The following is a 26,746-nucleotide window of genomic DNA, read 5'->3' as shown; positions in this document are numbered from 1 at the left end:
AGTTTCTATTACCATCATCCCATTTTACAGATGTGGACACTCAGATTTAGATAAGTACTCAAGGTCACACAGCTGCAAGTGGCAGAACCAGATTTAATTCATGCCCTTTTTGCCCTACATACACCCAAGAGGAGAGGAATCTCACATGGGGTGGGGCCTGGGGTAGTATGGTCAGAAGAGTTGGCCCAAGGAACTGTTTTTCTCAGCATGAAAACTTAATTCAAAGAAGAAAAGACCATTAGAAAGAGGGTGGAGGTTGGGGGTGAGAATGAAGAGGGCAAACAAAGAGAATGGAGTGGGGAGTGGGGTCAGGTAGATAACTTTAGATCCTCAGAAAGCAAAGATAACATCACTCCAGAAGTAGTGGCCCTGAGATCAGAAAGACGGGGGTTCAAACTATGGCACCACAGCCTCCTAACTGACATGTCCTAGAGAAGTAAATTGACCTCCCCAAGCTTCAGTTCTCACATCCCTGAAACAAAATAATAAACCTGACTTTATATGTATGTCTCTGAACCTTCCTCATAATCCCACTGAGTGCTTGACTGTTACAGGCATCTAATAAATGGCAACCTTATTATTGCTCAGAATAGATGAACCCGTGAAAGGATAGAGACAGAGAAAGAAGACAGGTCAGAGCATGGATGCATGGTGGGGGGAAAAGGGGGTGGGGAGTCACTGCTTAATGGGAGTGACTGCTTTCCACCTGTGGTGATAAGAAAGTTCTGGAACTAGAGTGGTGATGGTTGCACAACCTTGTAAATCCACTAAAAACCACAGAATTGTATGTTTTTACATCACTTCAACATTGAGTCTTCTATTATGTGTATTCCACCACAGTAGAAAATATACATCTATAAAGAAGATGCATGAGGATTCAGCCGGTGAGATAAGAAGTTCGCCTTTGAGAAGTGAGAGGAAAGGCTAAAAAAGGGAGACTGAATTCACCAAAGACCACCTTAGTCCACTGTACTAGGCTGCATAAGGCTAACTCTGTACACTGCTAATAAATAATTTAGTCAAACATACTTCTTGAGCACCTATAATGTGCTGGGCACAGAGCCTGGCACTGAGGATCAAACAGTAAACAGGACAGAACGGTGTTCTTAAACTTCTTTCCAATCTATAATTAACCAGAGCAAAAGCCCCGATCCAGTCATTTTTATAAAAATACATGCAGAATATTTACTGTAGAGTCATTATTATAAAATGGAGGAAAAAAAGACAGCATTTCTTCATTAATTCTCATTTTAAAACTGCCTGTAACTAGCATATCCAACAATGAGAAAAAGGAAGCAAATGCTCTTTGGATCAAGAGAAGCAAAGGACTGAGCTCTTGGAGGGGGGGGGTGCGGTTAGGGTTGCAAAGGCTCCAGGGGAAAAGGATGGAATTTAGATGAGATCTGTTAATTTGCAAACCTGTTATCTTTCCAAGCTAAATCTCTTCAGAGGACAGAGAAGTGTGACAGCTGTTCACTTCTTTGAAAGTGTTGTTTGCAGTCTGACAATCTAACACTGCTGGCAGCACATTTAATTTTTTTCTTTTAAATCAATTCCAAATGATTGGACTACATTTTAGATTTTGTAACTTTTAGGACCATCAGATCTAAACCAACCCATAAAGCTGGTCTGTCCTTTTCTTGAAGACTTCAGAAACTTTCTTGGTCATATATCCTTGCATTTACAACTCATACAAAAAACAAAGTTCTTCCTCAAGCTCCATTATTTACCTTTTATTCTTAGCAGAGTGACAACAGATAAATGCATTTTGGAAAATAATTTATGAATCCAGTTCTACATAAATTCAGGTTACTGTTTGAGTCTGGTTTAAGGAGTTCGTTTCTTCCAACTCTGCAAAAACAATAAAACCATGGATGATTTTCTTGAGCCCAGCTGGAATAGAGGAAAGGTGAAATGTTGGAAATACTTCATCTGTTAGCGTTCACCCTTCTTAATTTTATATTTGCACCATATATATCTCTGTATTCTCTGCATGTTTTAGCCTTAATGTATCCTCCCAACCGAATTAGGCATTTCTTTAAAACAAATAGAATGTAGAAAGTAGATGAGATCACAAATGTAATTAAAAATACAGATAACTCGTTAATTTTTTTTCCCCTCTGATTTGTTGCTAAGTTTGCTAAGAACTACGCAAGGCTGTAGGTAGACATAGGCTCTGGAAATTACCAGTTAGAAAAAAGAAAGCTGAAAGCTAATATTTGCTGCTTTATGAAATTTGGGAGACCACCTTAGGTTTGGTTTAGCATTTCGTCTTCCCCTAGGTGCTGCCTCCAGCATTTCTGTAAGACTCCAGAACTGGGGGGTATTCTCTTCTTCCAGAGATCAAAGACTGACTTCTGAAGGTCCAGAATCTCCTGCTCTCGAACACAGAGGCTGGGGTTTCCGTTCTGTCAAACCTCCAGAATGGCAGGCACTCAAATGTAAGTAGCACTTGCGTGACCTCATGAAGAAAGCAAATGGGGGTGAAAGACAAGCTCATGGGGGGCTGGCAGGCAGGAATGTCAAGTTAGTTAGCTAAGACACATACAACGCAGGGTAGAAGACAGGCCCAAATGAATGAAAACCGTATAATCAGACCTCAAGGCGTGCCCTGTCAATCGGAGGCAAGTGTAAGTTGGTGAACGGCCAACAAAATGCCATTATGAGTTGAGTCATCAAATGGTAGTTAAAGAAAACCACGCTCAGTACTAATCAACCCCGGCAAACTCTCTTCCCTACAAAGGTTAATATCTTTTTTCCCCCTAAGTGATAAAGAAAGCTAGTCATAGATGTGCCAACGGAAAGCTCTCCAATGCCAATTTGGCTCTCCATTTCATACTGAGCTCAGAATATTAACAAAACCTGTTGCTAAGGGACATAGAGGCATAGTTGAGTCTAAAATACAAAATGATATTAAATATAGCCGCTGGAAGAAACCCTGTCTCTGCCGTACTTCATAGTGTGTATTTGAGTCGGGTAATGAATGCCTCCTGAAGCGCAAGGCTTTCCAAACCCTGGCCGCTGCCTATTTTTCCTACGTCTCTCACTGCTCTGCTAGATGAACCCACATTCCAACAACCACACAGAGCTTTAGGGTGTCCTGCACACTCGTGCCATTTCACAGTGCCCCACACGCTGACCAGAGCTAGGTTTACTTTGACTCCCCCACTCCTACTCTCTGACTCTCCCATTCATGTTCCAAGATCCAAGCAATTAATCATTTTTCCTTGGAGCTATCGCTGCGTCACAAATGTTGATACCTACGTCTGTCCCCCATTAGACATGAGCTTCTTGCAAGTAGAAGTTGTCTCTCTCTGAGACGTTAACCACACTAAAAAGCATCTAATCAATGTTCAGGGAATAAATAAATGGATGAATGGCTGCACGCTGATTGAACAGACCCATTCAACCATCTGATGGCCCATGGCGTAAACAGAGGTCCTGATTTCCACCATGCCTGGCGCCCTCGTTTATTTTTTTTTATCTTTAAGCCCCAGGAGTTAGTTTCTGTCTTCACAGGAAGAATATAAGGGCTCCCCAGAGAGCCAAAGGTTGGCTTAGCATCAGCATGTACCTGGATGCTAACAGCCCAGGTGTGAATGTCAGGAGATATGCCTTCCAGACCTAGCTCACCATCACCATTACCCATGTTACTTAATCTCTCTTGATCATAACTGCTTCATCTATAAAATGAGGTGTTTAGCCTAGATGATTTCCGAGGTCCCCACGAGCTGTAACATTTCATGGCTCCAACCTTTTGACATCTTGCCAGCTCTCTATTGCCCAGACTCTTTCTACCACATATACCTGGGCAGCCATCAAACCATGGAAAAACTAATCCTGTATTTATCACTTAGCCATTAGAGGACACCAGTATGCCTTTTCTGTGTTCTTTCGGTTCAAGGGCATTGACCCAGTTTGTTCAGCAGATGGTATTAGGCTCTTTTTACTGCTCAAGTGGCCTCCTTATAAAAGGCAACCGGCAACAGAACAAACGGTAACGTATATGGTCTGGGCCACTTCTACTCACTGAAAATGAGAGAATCTAAAGAGATACATAGCTTTCTTTAATAACCAAGGTCTTCATTATTAATAGTATACAAATACCGTGTTTCCCCGAAAATAAGACCTACGCCAAAAATCAGCCCCAGTTAAGATCGTCAGCCAGACGGACGTATTTAGTACGTTATGACGATGTTCCAGAAGAAGATGACATGACTGTATTTGAATAAATGTAGATTGTTGTACATGAAAAAATAAGACATCCCCTGAAAATATGCCCTAATGTGTATTTTGGAGCAAAAATTATCACAAGACCCAGTCTTATTTTCGGGGAAAAACGGTATGAAAATGAGATAAAACACCACAGGTCACAATACTGTCAAGACTTCATTCAAGTATAAGTCTCAGCGGCCATCTTCATTGTTGTCACGTATTTCCTTCCTGCCTGCCTTATGATGTCAATCTGTTTGTCTGTCTCACTCATGCCCCGAGTTTCTGCAGTACTTCTACATGGGCAGTGGGCCATGGACTTACGCCTCGTGAGCCCAAGGATGAACCCCCAACTCAGGTCCAGCCAACCCAGCAGCCACTCATCGACAGAAAACATTTTTTTTGTTTTTACAAGATAGTGAATATGATCTGAGACCAGAGAATGTAACTAATCAAAGAACGGTGGGGCCTAAAACGACAGATTCGTATAGATGCAGGGCTAATAGCTCTTTTAAACCACTTGCATACTGATGAGTTAGCAAAAGCCTGATCTGCAGGGAAAAGCAGAAAAGACTCAGAAAAGCAGAATGAGCGTCCCCATAAAGGCAGAGAATGAAAACGCGGGAGTCACGAAACGCAGGCTCAGCCGTACCTCCTGCAACTGGATTCAGTGAAATTCTGCCTAATAAAGACTCTTTGACTTGAAGAAAACCAAACTACACACAAATACACAAACATATACGCATACATGTATATATAGGTATACATCCATTCTTCCTGGGCTGTAAGCATCTTTCCATTAATATTACTACCCTCTCTTTCTAACCTAGTGCATCAGGTAGGTATGTGTAACTTATTATGCAATAGGGTGTTTCTATTCTTCACTACTTTGACATGGCAGGACATAAGTGGAAAACGTGAACTTTGGAATTTAAAAGCACTAGATTCAAGTCCCAGCTCTGCAATCACTACCTGTGTGATCTGGGGCAAGTTAGTCACCTCAGCTCCAATTTCCTCCTTTGTAAAATGAGGATCATTTTACCTACTTTTCAGGTGTTTCTGAGGAGTAGAGCTAATTAGTAAAGTGCTTATCACAAGGCCTTGCACATAGTAGGTAGGCACTCAGAAAATCACTAGCTATTATAGGGCAGATGCTCATAAACAGAAATGCTGGATCGAAGGGAACAAAAACTGCACAGGTTCTTGCGACTGCCCAGTTGCTTTCGCGAAGACCACGTCTACATCCCAATCCCCTTTAAGAAGAGCAGCACAAGCTTTCCTCTAGCATCTGCATTTCTTCTTCCCAGCTTTGCCATGGAATCGGATGGCAAATTGCATCCCAGGGCTGCTTCTTCACATTAGACCCTGTTCACCGCCTAACCTGAGAGAGAGAAACCAGCCGCTTTCAGTCTTAAGCCAAGTGGCCTGCCACTCCAGCTGGTTCACTATTTCCTGTTTTCCTCTGATTCTGTTGGTCCCACTTAGAGCGCTGTGTGCAGATATAAGTCTGGGCTTGTTTTAAACAAGTTTCTGTTGCTCTTTTTCTGTCTATCCATCTACACCCTACCTCCCCAGGCTTCCTATGATGTATCATCACACAACAGCCAGAAGAACAAAGATTGCTCTGAAGCTCAAAGAAGCAGGTGAGGTGGATACTCATTTCTCACATGGAATAAAAACGTACATTCATGCCTGGCTTCCGCACCCTGGTGTTTTGGACCCTTTTACTCTCTGATCCCTGCTTTCCATCTGACCTCCCTGATTGTAATTTCTTCCTTTCCCTTCCATGGTGACTCAACTCATTTCTACTTTCTACCTTTCTTCTGCTGCCCACGTGTTCTTCTGCTGTTTGGATCCCCACTCCCAGGACCATCCACTGAGCTCTGAAGGATGATTCACCTTCCTGCGGCTTTTTCTGGGTTGCCCACCTGGCCCCCTGCACTTAAAGCTTACCACCATCAGCACCCTGGCAGGATAATTTGACAGATGAGGGATGTCTGTTCTAAGCTGGAAAAGTTCCTTCCTGCTGATCTTGTCCCCAAACCACCTCACACAACATGTCCTGACAGTTTCATCCCTTATCGTCCCCTCTTACTGAAACCGATCCTGGTACTTTTATACACAATTTTATGCTAAACATACTCAGATCACATAAAGAAACTAAAACTGCCTATTAACTCCATTAATATATACACACGGTCGAAAAGACCTTTTGTTAATAATCAATATTGTAATAACTTGGTAATGCAAGAGAAGTCCTTTTTTGCAGTCTGCCCTTTTCTAAAAATAAGCTTTGCCTGGCCACAGATCCTTGGTTCTTACTCCCATTCCTTCTTAAGCTTTGTTGCATTAGTTACAGAGGGAAGGATGCCCCTTTCCCGCAAACTCCAAGCTCCACCTCTGTCAGCTGTGACAACAACTGAGCGTGTTTTGCTGTCTCATTACCACAAGACTCTTAAATTTTGAGAATCAATACAGCAACAGCATGTGTGTGTGCTCACACATGCACTTTCTAACACCCCTCAGAAAATCAGAAGAGGGGTGGTGGGTTGGCTCAGTTGGTTAGAGCACGGTGCTAAGAACAACACCAACGTTGCCAGTTCAATCCCTGCATGGGCCACTGTGAGCTGCGCTCTCCTTTCAAAAAAAGAAAATCAGAAGAAAGAGCAGGTAGTCTGTTCAACGACCAGATGGCAAGTCCCCCCACCCCCTTTTTTTTTCACTTACTTCTTCTCCTGAGAAAAACCACAATGAAAATTCATTATACCAAGTTAATGACCTCCCTCTACCAACAGGCTTTCCTGATCTTCCAGTTAAGTTACGCCCTTCACCTTCCTCAGCACCCCAGCTGCATCTGGTAGCAAAACTTACATGCACGGCACACAGTAGCATTATGTTTGTCTTCCCATGTTATGGACTGACTGTGTCCCCCCAAAATTCCAGTGTTGAAGTCGTAACCTCCAGGACCTCAGAATGTGATCTTACTTGGAACCAGGGTCATTGCAGATATCATTAGTTAAGATGAGCTCATACTGGATGAGGGTCAGCTCCTAATGTAATACGACTGGTGTCCTCAGAATAAGGGGAAATCTGACACAGGAACACACAGAGAGAACACCATGTGAACATGAAGGCAGAGATCCGGGAGATGTGTCTACAAGGTAAGGAATGCCAAAGGTTGTCAGCAAACCATCAAAAGCATGGAACCGATTTTCCTTCACAGCCTTCAGAAGCAACCAACTCTGTTGCCATACTACTCTCAGATTTCTTGTCTCCAGAACTGTGAGACAACACATTTCTGCTGTGTAAGCCACCCAATTTGCGGTAGTTTGTTATGGCAGCCCTAGCAAACGAATACATCCTATTGGACTGCGAGCTTCTTGAAGGTAGAGATACAATTCTACTCATCTTTATATGCACCTAGCACAGTGTTAAGTGCAAATTATTTGTTTAATTTTGTTAATAATGTTTGTTAAATTCAACCAAGAAATATATGATCCCCTGCCCCCCACCCACCCATCTGTCCACTCTACCCCCCTCCCCGGCTAACACTGACTCTCTTGTTCTTAGATGGGTCACATCAGAAAAAAAATAACAAAAGATTGGAATTTGGAAAAAGTCATTCTAACCCTAATGTATCAAAATTTCTCAATCTCGCTTTTAAATCAATTCCAGAATTAAATCTGCATTTCACCCCCACTACTTTACCTATGAAAAGATAAACTCATCCAAGAAGAAAGTCCCAAGCGAGAAGACCTGGCAAGCCACTTGAATGAGATGATACAGGTGGCAGGTCCTACCTACCTGGCTGGGTCATACGTTCTCTTTAACTGTACAGCGAAGTGAGGCAAAAACTGCCCTGTGGCTCGCCCGACTGACTGAGTGACTCAGACCATCACCTTACCCACTCCACGGACCCTGAGTTGGATAAAGTCACTGAGGAGAAAGAAGGTGACTACATAAGTCATAGTTACACCAAGGAACAACCTACTGGAAGCTCCAGAACTTAGGGCACTGTGTTTTGAAACCAAGATAAAGGAAGAAGAATTAATTCCATTAAATATATTTATCTTTTCAACGGAATTTTTCTGAAATTAAAAATACACAAACAATTGATGAACTCCCTTGCTGGTATCCAATATCAAGCTTGAGAAAGTCAGTTTGGTAAAAGAACTGTCTGGAGCTCCACTCTTAAGTAAAATGAGAATTCAGAAGTACATTAAACAGTTGTCCTCCTCCTAAACTGATTTCAGATGATTCTAGAAAAGGGAAAAGCACTAAGAAATGGAAAAGGCAGGTTGGCAGGTTATGAAGAATGAAAATTGCAGCTGTGGCCATGCTTCGGGAACTATTCCCTGACTTAGCTAGACGCTGATTATCGAACCGACAGCTTGCTTATATAATTACAGTATGTCTATAAACCCAGCTGATATGATGATATACTCATTTAACTGTTAACCTCCAGATTTCCTGGAGTTTCCACAACACAAAAACATCTAAAAGTACGAGACCTGATATATTCCATTTATTAACCTACTGTGATTAGAAGTAAAAGCTCCAGTATATAGCTTGGTAAGAAAAAGGAAATTCTTAGGAAACAAGTAAGGTCTCTCAAGCTCCAATATTTGTCTAGGGCATCTTCTCTTTTTAACTCTTCTAAGGAATTGTTCTGCCTATATTAACATTCTAGTGGTGCCCCTGGATATTTGAAGTCAAGATTCCTTCTCCCACCTACTTTGGATCTAGGACACACTTTCCTCATCAACTTTGAAAATCACATCGATACTTCCAAGCTCATTGTAAAAATTTGGCTGATCTCCCTCTCAGCCAAAGGACCGTCCAACTCATAGTACCTCTTCTAAGCATATGTATCTAGGATTCTGGCTTGTATTACACACATTTCGGTGCTTTTCTTACCTCTTACTGAACTAGAAGCTTCTTAAGGGCTAGAGGGAAAGAAGAAGGAAGCAGATCTATGTTTATAGTGAGCTTACGTACTATAGCACAATGCCTTAAATCCAGATGTGCACTCAATAAATAATTATTGAATAAATGAATGCCAAGCACTGGCCAGAGCATATTAGATACATGACCTTCCTTAATTTTCATACCAATCCAGTAAATGCATCTCTCCACATAGCAGGTGAGAAAACTGAAGCTGGAGGCTAAGTAGATTTTCCAGGGCTCATAGCTAGTCAGTGGAAAAGTAGAGTGGAATGCATTTGTCTAGTTCCACCTAACACAGTGTCTTAAATGTCATAACAATAGGTCAGAAGTTTATCTGTTGAACTGATCTGAACAAACCCTTTATCACAGTGCTTTCTTTAGGTATGTTCAGAGTCTTTGGGATTATTTTTTTCAAATAGCAAAGGAGCTTGGGGTGCAGGAAGGAGTAAATAGCATGGAGGAGAATATGCTTATAACGTTTTCAAATATCACAGAAAGGCTCTCTCTTCACATTCACTGCAGAAGGATTCCCCAAATCATTCCCAAAATGATGCTGTTCCCACTGGTTTTTCAGATTCTAGCCTTCGCCTTAACTCTAACTCATCCTTCCCGGGTGGGATTGGACGGGGGAGAATAGAGGAACGGAATGAGTAACTGTCACTCAACATCCAGACCATCTATTCCCACGGTTTCAGCATGGGATTATGGGAAACAATTCAAGCTTAGGTATGACTCTTCTGCTTTGGCTGGAGAGAGCGCCGAGAGAGAATCCCTTAATTTCAAAGAAAAGTCATTCCTCAATCCCACTGACTCCTCTTCCATAAAAAGAGGTAATTTTAGTACCTTCAACACTGTCTAGTACAAGAGGAAAACAGTGGAGCCATAGATTCATTCACAATTTCAAGGAAACTGCACTTGTTACATTTACATAGAAATAACCAGGAAGAAAAGAAATCACTGAGCCAAAAAGGGGCTGAGTATTCCTTTAGTATGGTGCCAATCTGGCCATGTTCTTATTACTGTTTTAAAACAATTTAACTTAGATGTGTAGGGAAACACACAAAGTTTGGGTCTCCTTAGTTACAGCCTATAAGACAGCTAATGGAATCAGTACTCACTGCTGACATTTAATATCAACTTCCACTCTATACAGACCAGTATCTATCAGTAAACCAGTTGTAACCAGTGTTCCTTCATCCAATGGGCAGTTTGTACTTGGAATTCAACCTCGGCAGTCAGAGAGAGTCAGACCCAGTATTCTATGATCAACAGAGACTTAAAGGAACATGTCAAAAGGAACCTATATATAGGTAGACACAGGTTAGTCCCTGTCAATTACCATCCCAGGTCCTGGTATGCCCACATTTCCAGGGAAGCCATTCATGGGTTCTAGCTCCAACCATGTCTTTTGGGTATTAGGTTCATAAATTTATTATAGAGTGACGACTCAAGCGCAGTAGCCAGGAGCTCAGATCCTGCAGTCAGATAGACCTTAATTAAAAGCCTCTGCTCTGCCACTATCAGCCTTGACGTCTAAAGCGAGTTCCTTAACCTCTCTGGCCTCGCTTTGCTCCTATATCAAATGTGGCATCGCCTCTCCAGGCCCTAAGGAGGGGAGAATGAGATCATTCCCTAAGCACAGTATCCAGAATACAGAAAAAAACCTGCAGTGGTGTTACCATCTGGGGTAGTAGGAATCAGCACTTCCTTGTGACTTCACTTTACCTCATTCTGGATACAGAGACAAATCTAGGCTCATCCCACCAAAGCTACTTTGTCTTCACGTAGCTTCCATCTTCACCCTTTCTTCCCTTTACCACAACCTGCCCTCCTAAATACACACAATACCCACAAATTATGTGACTCTGTAAGCAAAAGGATAGTCATGCCCCCCAAAAGTATTGGTCACCCAGGGTTGGGGGGGGGGCGGTTAAAGAAAATGGCTCTAACCTTTGTCAGAGATGACAACCGGAAACCTCTCTGGGTAAGATGGTGACTGTCTTACCATGGAGGGCAGTTTCCATCTTTATGCCACACAAAAGAAAGGATGGAACCTCTGACCTGGGTCATGATAATAATCAACAAAGCCAGGCAACAGTCGTAGCATGAGAGGCGATTTTTGTTTGCTTTTTAAACAAAATAGGGGATCAAGAAGGGGGGATTGAAGGAATGAGGGATGAACTGATGAGCAGCTTCTCAAGGGGAGGGGAGTAAAAAGAAAAGACTATAAAGCAAACAGGAAGAGTGCAGCTCAGGCGAAAGGACCCCAGGATGGGCTAAAGGAGACGGGTAGCTTAGTTCAACGGAAATGAGCAATGGCCTACAAATCTCATAACCAGGAGAAACACTCAGACATTTCCTGTGGGTGGGCCCCAGAGGTCACTGGCTGAGTGGCGAGTGAGTCGTAATCCAGGTTAACAACTTCCAAGTAAGGCCAAAGAGAAATGTAATATGGGGGCCTCAACATGAAAAAACTCCAGGCCGTGATTGAGTAAAGTCGTCAAGGGCAAGCTTATCAAACTTTTTTTGGAAAGGCCCAGACAGTAAATAATTTGGCTTCGTGGGACAAACAGCCTCCATCACAACTACTCACCACTACCATATTGGAGGGAAAAGCAGCCGTGAACAACATATTAATGAGTGAGCACAGCTGTGTTCCAATAAAACTTTATTTGTAGATACAGACTGTGAATTTTATATAATTTTCATGTGTCATCAAATGTTATTCTTTTGATTTATTTCCCAATCATTTAAAAAATGTGCAAAACATTTTAGCTCATGGGCTGAACTTAAAAACAGGTGGGGCTGGATTTGGCCCTCGGGCTGTAATTTGCTGACCCCTGGTTATAACCATGGGCCCTGTGGTCAGACAGGCCTGGCCTTGCCTTTGCCTCTGCTGCTGACTGCCTACTCAGCCACAGGCAAGTTAGTTAATTCATTTGAGCCTCAGTTTCTTCATTTATAAATGAATGATAACAGTATCTGTCCCCATAGGATTTTTGTGACGTTCAAAAGCATAATACATGAAAAGTGGCTGACATGAAAAAAGTGATGATGGTGACGATGATAGCATTGGGGGTAGGGGTGTGGGTTGTGATCAGCACCGAGATTTGGAGGTAATGGTCTATAAAACAAACCAAAACAAACAAACAAAAAAAAACCCACCTGATCCCAATCTGATTTAAGGAGGAATGTACTGAGTAGAAAATAAATCAGATGACGCGAGTTCCAGCAAGTATCTATTTAATGCTTCAACTTAGAAGTGAGTTGACTAAATTACATGATTTGTGATAGATTTCCTGTGTTATAACCAGAACATCCTCTTACTGCAGAAACAGAGGGTTTTGTGGACTGACTACCAAAATGTATGGACCAACTCAGGGAAGGAAAACCATCTGAGGAGACAGAGTGGGAAACAAAACCCAGGGTGGAAGGGGGGAATCGTTTCATTTGGAGGTTATCCATGCAAAGTTCCTTGTTTTGTCATAGGGCAGCTGTTAAAAACTTTCAGATTATCTCTGACAACCCTTCAGAGGCTCAAGTTCAGAGGTAACTTACCAACAGCTCCTGAGACCAGCACAGGAGGGAGGAATTCACTTCAATCCTATCCCATTAGAGTCTTTGGAAAATTCATCTTAGTTCCGCTTATTTTTAAAAGGGAAAGTTAGTTAGCCAAGGATCATACAAACTTGAAATCTGTTTAGAGGGCATCGGTAGGAGAAATGACTCCTCCAGCCATCTGAAGTTGCTTTTTATGCTATCCTTGCAATTTCCAAATAAAGCAAACATATAATGGGAATATTAACGCAAACAAGAAAGCACAGGAAGAGAATGACATTGTAATTTAGTGACCCCAATACTTTTATGAAATGTGGGGGGGGAAATTGATAGAGATCCCTACTGATAAAAAATACTTCCATCGTCATTTATTGAGCACCTGTTATGTATAAGCATTTGCTAAAAGAGGTGGAGATGCAAAGATATAAAAGAAGAAACGTTAGCTACCCAGCTGGGTCTTTCAGAGGTTGTCCAAAAAAGGCAAATAACAATTCACAGCGGTTAAAACTTGCAGCTATCTAGTGTAGGCAATGGGAATTACAATGAAAGCATTTGCAAAATATCCTTTTGCAGAGAACTCGTAAGAAGCCCCACCACCATGATTCATATATCCCCATTTCTTGGGCACAGAAAAAGAACCCCTACTGATTGGACCATCAGCCGCCCGTCCCCCTTGCCAGTCTGCTTCTCATGAAAACAAACAAAACCAAAAAAAAATGTGGAATATAATAAAGATTATGAAAAAAAATGCTTTGTAAATATGGATTACTAGTAGTGTTTGTGTATGGTTTAATGAAAAGAATTTTGGGACAGAGAATCAAGAGATATAAATTCTACCCTCTGGCTACGTCTTCAGGCAAAGCACTTACTTCTAAGGCTTCAGTTTGCTCTTCTGTCAAGAGATGATTGGACTATAAAACTCCTTTCATGGCTTTAAATTCTATCACTTATCCCCCGTATGCAGAAATAGGCACATTTACTAAGGAAGGCTATGTTAAGAATATGTTAAGTGTGACTGACTTATTTAACTTGTGCCGTCATCAAAGTGGATTCTAGCCTTGATTCTTGTAACAAATCTAGTCAACTAAAGTGAACCACCTTTTATGATTAGACATTGCACATGAAGCTGAAAAAAAAGAACTATTCTGCAACAATGCACATAATACAACCATGTGCTATGTAAGAATTGTTTACGAAACGTAGAAAAACTGCTTTTGCCTGTAGAGATAACTAAAAATGCAGAAATGTCCAGAAGTAAGTTACTTCCCAAACTGGAATTTTAATCAGATCATTACATTTTTCTTATTATTTTCATACGGGTCTGGATAGCTATAGACAACATAACAAAATGAGTTTATAAAATATGTGATGTTTACTTAAGACATTTTAGTTAAAATTAAAATTCACCAGTGAATTAAATTGTTTAGATGCATGGAACCCAATTTCCAACCCATGATTACTTAAGCTTTGCAATTTTGGAATGTTCTGGCCTAACTTTGAAAATAATTTGATCCCCAAATTAAAAATTTAAAGATACATTTTATGAGAAAATTCAAATACGTTAAACACAAATGTCAAAAAAAAAGGGAAAAATTCAACTTCTTTATTACTAAAAATGCAAAGAAGTGTAAAGTATTAATAACTTTTATTGAATTGATAGAGATTTTTTTCAAATTATTCTACTCAGGATGAAGAAAAGTAGGTATAACTTTTCTGGAGAGCAATTCATTTGACAATATTTACCATGATGCTTAAAAGGAAAGATCGGATGCTTCCAAACATTATTGGTGGGACTAATTAGTGTTAGCTCTCTAGAAGGCAATTTGGCAATATATCCATGCATGCCCTCCCTTTGACCTAACACTTCACTTATAGGAGTTCATCCTAAAGAGATAATAGGGCAAATGTGCAAAGAAGTATGTTCAAGGTGTTCCTTGCAGTATTGTTTAAAAAGAAACATACTGAAACTATGTGGAAGTCCAATTGAAGATTGAAAACGGCTACATTCTTACATTGTAAAATAATTTGTTGGAAAGAGTGATGTAACTACATGTGTATGAATATAGAAAGATGACCGAGATGTATGGTAGAGTATAAAGTAAGTTGCAAAATAGCATATATACTGTGAAAAATAGCACGCATAAATATTAGCATGCATACTTATGTATATATGTATGCAAAGAGATAGTCACCAAAAAATTAACAGTAATTAGCTCTGGGTGGTATAACTTTGAGGGATTCTTATTTTCTTTTTATAAATTTCTATTTGGTTTGAATTTACTCTCTGGGAATATATATCATTTTACAATAATTTAAAAAAGCTATGTGTAAAAGGTAGTGAAGAAAATGGAGAGTGGGGAAGAATTGGTGATCTATAGTGATACTAAGGCCAGAGTATACATAATAACCTATGAACTGGGATGATCATCATAGCAATACTCATAATATTGAAAGTTAATAGCACCCCCATGTTTTTGCATTATTTACAACAGCCAAGATGTGGAAATAACCTAAGTGTCCATCAACAGACGAATGGATAAAAAAATGTGATATATATGTGTGTATATATACGTATATGTGTGTGTGTATATGTATATATATACACACACACATATACGTATATATAATGGAATATTATACAGCCATAAAAAAAGAAGGAAATCTTGCCATCTGCAACAACATGGATGGACCTAGAGGGTATTGTGCTGAGTGGAGTAAATCAGACAGAGAAAGACAAATACCATATGATTTCACTGATATGTGGAATCTAAAAAGCAAAAAGCAAAAAAACATTCTCACAGATAACAAAGAACAGATTGGTGGTTGCCATAGGTGGCGGAAGGAGGGGGGAAAATGAGTGAAGGGGGTCAAAAGCTACAAACTTCCAGTTATAAAATAAATAAGTCACAGGGATGTAACGTACAACATGGTGACTATAGTTAATAATATTGCATTTCATATTTGAAAGTTGCTAAGAGAGTATATCTTCAAAATTATAAGAAAAAAATTCTGGAACTATGTACGGTCATGGATGTTAACTAGACTTGTGATCATTTCCAAATATATACAAATATCAAATCATGTAGTACACCTTGAAACTAATATAATTTTGTATAATAATTATACCTCAATAAAAAAGCTAATAATCATTAGGTTCTCTTTAAATAAATACAATAGAATTGGATACTATGAATGTTGAAATAGATTAACTTGGAAATATTTCACAGTGTATCAGTAAGTGAAACAAAAGGTAACTAAATAAATACTAGTTTTATACAACACATTTTGGGTTTATTCATATACATATATATATATATATATACAGAAAACAGAAAAAAAAGTCCAAACAGATATATGCCAAAATGTACACTGTGGTAACTAGTGATTTTTATTTTCTTTTTTCCTTTTCTGTATTTTCAAAATTTTCTATAATGAACAAGTATTATTTATATACTAGTTTTATTTTAAGTTTTAAAAATATTCCTTATAGATCTTTCAGATTTTAAAATACTAAAAAGTTGTTAGAAAAATACTAATCTGTGAAAAACAAAGGGATGAGAATCTCAACCATTTCCTCCAGCATTAAATTTACCGCAGAGACCCCCCTCCCCTGAAAGCCCCTGCAGCTGACATGCAGCCTACTTGTCAAGTGCTGAATGCCACATCAATACAAAAGCAGCTTGGGGAAACCCAAGGTACCTATTCTGATTTTGTGTCCTGAGATGTACCAGGTTATAAAACGTAACTGGCTCAGATTACAGGCTAAGCGTGACAAGTCCGCCTGGTACAACCTAACAAAAGAATTTGCACAGAATGAGAAATTGACATATCTCATTTCCCAGGGTGGAATTAATCACAAAAGCAAAGATCCCATAGTAGGGTTAAGCCCTTGTCTATCGCTCTCCTACAAGATTCTGAATTATGCCTTACCCACATTTCTCATGACATGACTGGCCTATTACTATATTTTTAAAGGAGCATTTTTTAATTTTAAAATAATTTTTAAAGGGGAACATGTAATATTTACTATCTTAAACTAAGGTACTAGTATTTTTTAGATGGTGAATAGAGGTAGACCTGAGAAAGAGTGCATTTTAACAGGATCAAACTTTTTGTATATTTTCAGGTGAACTGGGAGATGCCAGACCTCCCTACCTCACTACCCTCCTTCCTCCCTCCCTGCCTCCCTCCCTCCCTCCAATCATTAGGGCTGATAACAATAGCTTTTCTCTCCCGGGTAATGTAGATGACACATTTTTCCTGTAGCCTGTCTTCCTGTAAAGTGCAGGAATGGGTGCCCTTCCTGTTAACTTACATTTCAGATTTCCTCAAAAGGCATTCTACCACTTTAATATTTGAAAAATGTCAGTTCAACCCCAGACAGCTAATATAAACAAGCTGGAAAGCATACCACCTAAAGTTACAACAGTGGAAAACAAAATTTCTTTTTAAGAAATTCTTTCTCGGAATCTCACTGTTGGTAAGGCTGGAAAGAAGTAACCCAGTCCTTCCAGCTCCCAGGGAGTCTGTAATTCTTTTGCCTCTGCTGTGCCTTAAATTAGAGGTCTGTAAAACCGAATTATAGTGATCTAGAAAGTTCGTAAAGGTCCATGAATTGAACATGTTGTTAAATTCTTCAGTGCTATGAGATTGTATCCACCTTTCACTTTCCTTCCCATTTTATTGGTTATATTATGACAAAGAAGTTGGGTACTGCAAAAAGTGTCTTGGCCATGTAAGAATACCATAACTGAATTAGGCCAATTCCACATTGAAAGTCCAGGCCAAGGCTCCTTTGTCATTTCTGAAATGATCACCTACTTCTATCCATAATTTTCCTTTTGGACAGAAACCTCCACCTTTGGAACGGGACCTCCACCTTTGGAACGGGACCAATTAAGAAAACTACCTGGATAAATGGAAAATGATTTGAAGAATGCCAGTACCTGATCTATTATGGGCATACCCATAATGGAAGAGTATCATGCTAGTAACTCTTAGCTTCTCAACTCAAAAACTGGCTCTACTAGGGCTGCCTTAGGAGTATGCACCCAAAATGCAAATAGGAACCTGATTTAGTTTAGACCCTAAGGTCCAAAGATAAACTCACTATACCACCACCTTCTTCATGAAACCTTCCTGACTCTCCCAGGGAGAAGATCATTTTTATCTCTAAACTCCAACATCGCCATTTCTCTTCACTATCTATGCAATTATCTTGCATTATAATGACTTGCTTTCTTTCAGCCATACATGGTCTTTCATGAACCACAGGGTAAGTTCTTTGAAGGAAACGATTACATTTTAAATATTTTTGTATGCCCCCCAATCCTGTCCAGTGTGTGTGTGTGTATTTATACATGTTAAACTGAACTGAACGAATGCGTGAATATATACAAAATACAAAGTAACCAGGTGCCATCTCTTGAATACCTGAAAGCATGGAATGTCCCTTCCACGCTGTTACTTGTCTGTTCATTTAGGAGATTGGAGGTTCCCCCTCTATTCAGGAACCTGTGCACCTCATACTGCCAACTCCTAGGTTCTTGAGAACGCTTAGCTTTTTAGATTTCCATACCCCTGCATGCTCAAAGGAAAGCAGAGCCCTACTTCGAACTCTTGAGAATACACATCACTTTATTCTTGGGCTGTGAGGTATGATTCCCATCCGGTAGAATTAAAAAGTGGTGCAAACAACTCCAAAAAAAAGTGGCCGAAAGCTTATGAGACATTTTAATCTCCCCAGGTCACACTTAGACTGCCTACTTGCTTAGGTTGTGCCCCAGTAACCTAACTCACCCCGTGCTTAACTCACCTCTTTAACCCACACATTTCTCACATGGCAAGTGCTTTGTCTCTGGTAAAGGATTTGTTCTGAAACAAGTGCCTTAGGGTCCTAGAACACCTGACAGCACCTCCCCAGCTCTCTGATGCCATGTTAGAAATTTTATTTTAATCCTTCCCCCAGCATGACATTAAGCCTGCAAAATTCAACTGTGTAGAAAACATTTTTTAAGAAGGAAAAAAAACATAAAGAAAACAACCATAACCCTGAACTTCTGACCTATTATATTATCGCTGACTATATGCAATTACACCCTTAAAAGATTTCATTATGGTTGTTAATGAAACAGGACAGTCCCCCCACCTTAGTGGAATGCTTAAAAGGATAGTTTTTCTCCCGATATCCCCCCACCCAGAAGCAACACATCTCCCAAATGAGAAGACATAAAACATCAGTGTCCTTCCTCATTGCTGCTTCTAAATACTGTGAGCCAATAAGCAATTAGTGTAAAGCGCAAAATCTCAGAAGAGACAGACTTCTCTACGTTTTTAGAACGTATTATTCACACTTCACCTTTACTTCCTTTAAAAATCAAAAGTTGCTTAATGTTCAAAGGGATATCAATGGAAATTTAGCTAAATACTGGCACAGCAACGGCGCATTCCCAAAGGAATATAAGATTACATTAATTTCCTACTAGTTTAACTCAAGTTTTACCTTTCATCTTCACCCACAGACTTTTGAAAAGTTTGTATTTCTGTTCCACATAAAATTACTTGTAATAGGCGTGCATACGAAAGAATTTTACAATTATATAAAGCATTGCACATTTAGACGCTACCAACCTGCTCTATCTCTCCTGACTGTGCAAAAGGCAAAAAGAGCTCAGTAATCCTAGCAGAAGAATGCAAATAACGTCAATGCACAGCTGAACTGCAAGCCCTGCCTTACAGGAACTCTCTGTGTCTGCAAAAAAAAGACACATACTAAACAGGAAATGCAACTGAGCTGTGGAAAACCTCAAACTTAAAAATGCAATCGCTAGGCGAAAATTGCATCCATGCATTCATAAATGCATGCACAACCCTTTGCATTTTTGCAAGTAATGCAAATTGGATCTTACCTTTCGACTGAGACATTTTCCCCTTTCCTTTGATGGGGGAGGGGAGCACAAAAGACTTTGCCTTGCTTCTCTTCTGTAGCTAGTTTTGCAACAAAGATGCAAGCTGCAGGCGTGCAATCTTCATGCAAGTGGAGTTTCTCTTGACCGATCCAGCAGATGGACTTTCAGGGAATCAAGGTGGAAATGCACACCTTGCAAAACAGACTGGAAAGTGATTTGTTTCCCCCAGTTGCAACGTTAGGGAAGGCTGTGCTGCAGCTACATGATGGGCCAGGGCTGGCAGCTAAAAGCTCCAAACTTGGAACTGAGTATCTTGTGCGCAGACGTCCTTCCTGCTAAGCGCGGGGGCCACTGGGTAATGTAGTTCCGGATCAGAGTCCACCGGGCTCTGATTTAAGGAAACGTGGTTGCGCGGATCGCTGAGTGAGATGACTGGGTGCGACGTAGGTTGCGCCCTGATGAATCAGATACGCTCTCTAGTAAGTGGTGGGCGAAAAACGGTCAACGCCAAGGGGAAGGGACATGTTTGTTATCGAAAAGCCCCTGAAACAAGAGCTAAAAAACAATAGTAGGCTAAAAAGCTTTGGCTCAATCAGTAGTAGGTCCTTTTGGGTGTTGGGGTGTGTGCAGGCAGCGCCTGTTGTACTGTCCCTGCCTGTAGATGTTTTACGCTCCCACCTCCATTTTTAAAAACATTTTTCTCATGGAGAATTTGTTGGTGACGTGGCTGGCTAGAGGTAAGGTTACCTTTGCAACTGCAGTGAAGACACAAAGTTTTATTTAGTAAGAATGATCTAGGTCGGTTATTTTAAAGGAATCAAAAATTCAGTAGTGGGTGGGTGGGGAGTGGGTTTGGGAAGTTCTCGTTTCTTGAAGAGTTAGAGAGGCAGTTCTGCTTTTTATGTATAAAAGCTAACTATCAAAGTTAAAATACTTAGATGCTTTTTCTCACCTAGGGTGGAAAGTCCCTGGCCTAAGGGAGAAAAGGAGTGGTAATCTTAAATTTACAAAGTCGAATATCTTGAAATTCTTCAACAAAATTAACAGACATTTGTTGAGCTAAGATGTGCCCGGCACCTTTCTAGGGCCTGGGGTGGTCCATTTGTCACTACTGCTGATGGCTCAGGGATGGGTGGCATCATGGTGGAGGAGAAAGTCACCGGAAGCCAGAGAGGCCTAGAATATTCCATGCAAGGAATGGAGAGGAGTGAGGGGGCCTGCGGTGAAAGGAGCTCAGACTTGTACTTCACTGAGTAAGACCAGACTCAGAAAGGTGCTTTTCAAGGAAGAGAGAGAGGAATGGAGGATTGCAGGCTTCTGAGGTAGGAGCCAAGCACAGTGGAGGAATGAGAACAGCCTCTTCAGGGATCACAAAGGATATCGTGTTGCCTGGTGTAAAAGTGGTGAGAGTGGGTGAAGACTCACAACAAGGCCTAAAAGGCAGGCCAGTGGTTTGGACTTTATTCCCCGGGTATCTGAGAGGTGGTGAAAGGGTTTTTGGAAAAGGGTGTAACTTAAAGCATTGGTTTAAGAAGGTACATTTGCCCTCAGTGGTCAAGGGGGTTTAAAACTGGGAGAGGTTGGAGATAGGTCAGGTGAGTAGTGAACCGCCAAAAGAGTCACTTTGAAAAAAGATCCAGCTGGATTTGATGATGCTTATGAGACCAATTGGAATTTTATTGAGAATTCTAGGAAGCCAGGGCCTTCTGGGGAAGGATGAATCAGAGGGAAGAAGGCCACCATGTTTCAGCTACAAATCCGCACATCACTTCTTAAAGCAAATACACGACAGGTCATGGAACTAACATTAATTTGCTTAAGTTGAGCCCCTCTGCTGACATTGAGCATTCATCAGTGTCACCTCATGTGCGTGTCAGCTCCTGCTCCTAAGAGGAAGGCGTTTCTGTCCTCTGAGCAGAGACGCAGGGACCAGCTCACTTCCTTACACTGTCTTTCTGGGCAAATCCATGTTCTCTGCGTTCCTTCCTCACTTTCTTGCACACACTCTCAGCACTTCATTGAACCAGCAGGTTTTTCTTTTTTTTTTTTTAAGTATAATTGAACCGGGCAGCATGTGGGTGTGGAGATCCATTTCAGTGCATCTAATTCACTTTTGCAAACGTTGATGGGGCCCCTGCTAAGTCCCAGGCCCTAGGATAGCTGCTGGAGCTGCACGTAGCCGCCCTTAGCCTAGGTTGGGCCTGAACCACCACCTAGAGCTAACTGCAGTTTGCATTTTACGAGTGTGTGGTCAGCAGCATTGCTCTGAAATTGCCCCAGACTCCCTTATCTGTGAAAGAGTTCTAATCAAAACTTGCCCAATGGATTTTGCTACTGTTGTTGGTGCTTGTACATTCTCTGCACAGGCATGCACAGTTCACTGCTGGTAAATGGATTGTATTCTGGAAATCCGTCTGTCGTTCATATTCCCATAGGAACAGCGACGAACAGCGACACGTTTACCAGCCACTGCACAAATAGACTCACACTCCTATGCAATACATTACCTGAACCCTAAGTTTAAAAATAGCAAACTTTATCATTTTTCTTTCTGGGAAGAAATGTTTTACAAATGTCTATAGGGACTCAACCCCTTTGAAGTCTTTGATTCCAGGAGAAAAAGGTTTTCTTCTTGCCTTGGTGGTAAAAGGTTTCCCCGGCCCACATCCCTGGGCAGATGGAGGGGCTGTCCCTCTGTATAGTCGCGGATCTTTCTTGCCAGTTTATGGCAATGCTGCTAGGAGGAGAATGCCTCCCACGATGGCATTTGCAAGAGTGAAACCTGGCACAATTGTTCTTTGACTGAACAGTACATCAGGTGTTTTATCTTGAGATAACCTGTGTGCCTACTTCTAATCCCCCATATTTGTCATTTTCTGGACTTCAGATCTTTCTAAAATGCAAGTTCGATGCACTTTCCCTCAGTTTCTAGTTACTTTCGAGATCAATTCCAGACTCCTTAGCGTGGTATGGTTGGTTCCTCAAGACCTGGCCTCTGCTTCTCTCCAGAGTCACTTGGCGCCCTGTGTCGGTACTACAGCCAGAAGCCAGGTTTTCTCCCTTCTTGCTTTTAGATACACTGCTCCCTGTGCCTGGCAGGCCTTTTCCTTTCTCTGTCTAGCTCATTCTGATGTGTCCATGAAGATACTGGTTAGCTGTCACTTTCTTTCATCCACCTTGTAAGATGCATCACCCTAAGACCACCCTCAGTGTGAAGGATTCCCTACTTCTGTAGCACCTCGCGCACACCTCTCCTAATGCTCCTCAGAAGGCTGATGCGTGTTCATTTATGTTTTGTCTCCCCCAGAAGACTCCCCCAGAACTACTGGAGATCAGAGACTTATCTCTGCATTCCTAGTGCCCAGTATCTGGCATAGAATAGGCACTCAAATGCATGCTGAAATAAAGAATGGAGTAGATGAGGAGAGGACCTATGACCACAGATTCCAACAACGGAGTAAACACCTGCCGGGTGTTTACTAGATTCCAGCAATGGAATAAACATCTGCTGGGGAATCTAGAGCATCTGAGGAAGGCCCTGTGCTGTCAGGTTAGAGATATGAGATTCTCGGAAAGGTACCCTTAGGTGAGGTCAGACTGGCTCTGAAGGAATTATTCTAGAGATGTATGTGGGGTGGGAAAGGAAGTGGGGCTAGGGCATCAAAGCCAGGAGCGATTTTTGCCCCCCAGTGGACATTTCACAATATCTAGAGACATTTTTGGTTGTCACAACAATGAAGAGGGTGGGTGGTGATTTTAGCATCTAGTAGGTAGAGATCAGGGATGCAAGTAATCAGAAAGCCCCCACAACAAAGAATTATCTGGTCCAGTGTCAACAGTGTTGAGCTTGAGAAACCTTGCTGCGTAGTCATACCAAGAGAAGTTACTGATGCTCTATTTTTTAATTTAAAGCTAATGAGATTTGGTAAGACGTAACTTTTGATGTGAGAAAAACACTAGAATCTAGAAGCTAGTGTTCTCCTCGCTGTAGAAAATATTAGCTGTGTCTCCTAGGGCAAGTCACTTCAATTTTCTGGATCTCTTTTTGTCCCAGGAAAATAAGGACGGTCAGACCAAGGTCCCCTTCCAGTTCTAATATTCCACACCACTAAGCCCAGCCCACATGTCTGATTAAAACCACCAATGATTTAAAGGAAAAGAGTTGTGATCACTCGTTCTATTTTTTTACATTGGCAATACAGCTTTCTGTTCAGGAATTAGAAAGGTTCCTGATCCCCTATTCTGGCAAAACAACGCATGATCATCATCATAATACCGGTTAAGAGATGAACTACTCATATTACCGTTTGAAATATTGCCTCCCAGGTATCTGCACGTGTATGTTTTCCAACAGTGTCTGCTAGATGTCAGCAACATGGGAAAGAAGGCGCCAAAGATAAAGCTAAGAGTTCAAGTCTGAATATCTACTTTTCTCGGTTCTAGAAAATCACGGTTGAAATAGTCATGTTATATTGTAATGCATTATATTGGGGACAAGCATGTAGGGGATTGGTTTAAAGGACTGGATGATGAGTTGGAGTTGTACGATATATTTAGGTACAAATTTTCGTTTTACTGAATCAAAATACGTCACGATGAATTAAGATTGTTGGCAGAATTTTAGAAGTCCCAAAATAGGTTCAACTTAGCTTCCAGTACCCTCCCCAATATGGCCCTACTATAACTGTTCAGCCCTGTCACTCATCTACTCTAAGTTTCCTTCATTTAAGCAATCTGCTCAAAACGGGGTTACTTATCTTACCTGAGACGTGAATTTGCATGTCACCAGTTCTGTGTGTTAGCTCCTGCTATTCTATGGATTACATTCTCATTGAATAAAAAATGTGTAATGTGAATGTTCAGTTTCTTAGCAATTAAGGAGCCGTGTAGAGCGCCAGTGTGAGGCTGTTTCAACCTTGCCCCCAAACCATATTGAGTCTCAACAAGATATATTAGCATGAAATGACTGGCAAAAGATGTAGGGTCTAGGAAAGTAAGAACAGAATTTTTCCAGCCTAGCATTAACCCTGAACGGTGTTTGGGTATCATCTGTGCGATGTGTTAAAGCACTGGCAAGTAGTGAACTACTTGGAATCAATACGTATATATTTTTCCTCCTCCCTCCGCCCTAACTCAATCTCTTTTTCACATACATATATTATATACATGTACACATACGCACCGTATATGCATGTGTATATGTGTGCACATATTTCTTTCTCTCCTTCAGCACTCATTCATTTTCTTCCATGGTCCTGCCCCATCTGGCTTCTGCAAGTCTGAAGAAGTCAGGGTTCTACAGAAAGCCAAATAAGCAGTTGTGCTTCTACGTGAAGTTCAATTTACACTTAAACTTGGACCTCCTTTGTAACAGTTCTAATTAATTCCGTATTTAATTAACTAATGACTTTTACTATACAGGGTGATTCAAAAAGAATTGCACCTTGGCCACCCAGATCCCCAAATATCTCATTTTGTCACTTCTTCCAGAGGAAATACCTCCAGAACCTCGTGTGTGTGCAGCACCTTCGTTTTCAGTCTTAAAGAAATGAAGTTTGTCATGGCTGCCATTTCAGTTGTCAAAGGTGAGGCATTAACAGAGAGGTCAAGGATGATTGATGTATGCCCTGGTGACATGAGAGGTACATATTAAACATTTATTAAATAATATAGAGAGCTGGGAGAATTTCTTTATACTGGGGGTTGTCAAATTATGGCCCATGCTCCACATCGTGCCTGCGGTTTTTGTTAATAAAGTCTTACTGGAACACAGCTCTCTGCCCATTCACTTATTTATCATCTATGGCTGCTTTTGAACTACAAGAGAGTTGACTACTGTGAACGGAGACTGGCCCACAAAGCCTATAATATTTACTATCTGGCCCTTTACAGAGTAAGTGTCCACAGCCTGCTTTACAGGTTGATCTTGACTACATGTTCCTATAAACCCCTACAATCCTGTACTCAGTTTCTGGATCAATTACTGCAATGACTTCCAGAGGTGGTCACTTCTTTTGGAATCAGCCTGTAGTTGAACTGTTTCTAATACAAATGTCTTAACTCCGCAGTTACACTGTAAAATCCTTGAGAATACTCTTGAATACCTTGGAGATTCCATATAGCACAGCAGGGCCGTACATAGCAAGCTTGTTATAAATATTTCTTCATGATTGATTAAATGGAGCCTTTATTATAAGAATCACGAACCTTGTAGCATAAGAAAAAATTAGCTCTCAGTTTTCTTTAAGTACACCTGACTTTCCATCTATTTTACTTTTCCTACATATGTCTCAGGATGTTCAAGTCCTAGGATGTTTCAGTACTAGGTCTAGAGAAGGACTGAGAAAAATCAAAATATAAAATACAGCCAATGCCAGCCGTGAAACATAAATCTCACGAGTCTTTTTATCCCAAGGACCAAAAGAAAGGAGAAGAGGGAAGCACCCAGTTTATTATGTCCCATTTAAAAAATAGACTTTTATTGGGCCAGCCTGGTGGTTCCGGTGGTTGGAGCGCCGTGCTCCTAACACCAGGATCGCTGGATCAATTCCCACATGCGCCAGTGAGCTGCGCCCTCTGCAGCTAAGGTTGGGAACAACGGCTCTCCCTGGAGCTGGGCTGCCGTGAGCAGCCCAAGGTCGCAGCGGGCTGCTGTGTGCTGCCAGCAGCAGCTGGTGGCCAGCGTGAGTGGCCGGCTCGAGCGACCGACTGGCGACTGGCAGTCAGGGGGAGCGCAAGGCTCCAGGGTGTTGTGTCCTACACAACCAGCACGGGCCAGGGTGTTGTGTCCTACACAACTAGACTGAGAAACAACGGCTTGAACTGGAGTGGGGGTGGAGGGAGGTGGAAGAAGGGGGGAAAATAGACTTTTATTAAGACCTACAGTTATGACAATTATGATATGGGTTAAGAAAATGGACAAAGTATAATCCCTGGTCTGAAAAGCTTAAAATCCTGAAGGTAATATTAATAACATCTTTGTAATAGTTTAAGGTTTACAAGCTCTTTTCACATATACCATATCATTTTTATTCTTACAATGACGCTGGGATGGGTTGTAATGTGGGATGGGTTGTCCCAACTTCCTAGTTTATCATCATCACGTCATGTTGTTTTACTTG

General features: G+C 41.1%; 1 protein-coding gene and 1 long non-coding RNA gene across 2 annotated transcripts in view; one reads left to right on the top strand and one right to left on the bottom strand.

Moving 5' to 3' along the window:
* Positions 1–19,940, bottom strand: part of MAP2K6 (mitogen-activated protein kinase kinase 6) — a 99,652-nt gene extending 79,712 nt beyond the window's left edge. The window contains exon 1 of the mRNA XM_033091464.1: positions 19,626–19,940. Within this exon, the coding sequence (XP_032947355.1) occupies positions 19,626–19,641 (16 nt within the window). The 5' untranslated portion in view covers positions 19,642–19,940. The remainder of the gene's footprint in view (positions 1–19,625) is intronic.
* Positions 19,941–20,013: 73 nt separating this feature from the next.
* Positions 20,014–26,746, top strand: part of LOC117013469 (uncharacterized) — a 32,985-nt gene continuing 26,252 nt past the window's right edge. The window contains exon 1 of the long non-coding RNA XR_004421339.1: positions 20,014–20,104. This is a non-coding gene — a long non-coding RNA (uncharacterized LOC117013469). The remainder of the gene's footprint in view (positions 20,105–26,746) is intronic.

Source organism: Rhinolophus ferrumequinum, chromosome 21 (genome assembly GCF_004115265.2).
Source record: "Rhinolophus ferrumequinum isolate MPI-CBG mRhiFer1 chromosome 21, mRhiFer1_v1.p, whole genome shotgun sequence".
NCBI lineage: Eukaryota > Metazoa > Chordata > Mammalia > Chiroptera > Rhinolophidae > Rhinolophus > Rhinolophus ferrumequinum.
Note: the sequence above shows the minus strand (reverse complement) of the source record. Positions and strands in the feature narration are given on the sequence as shown.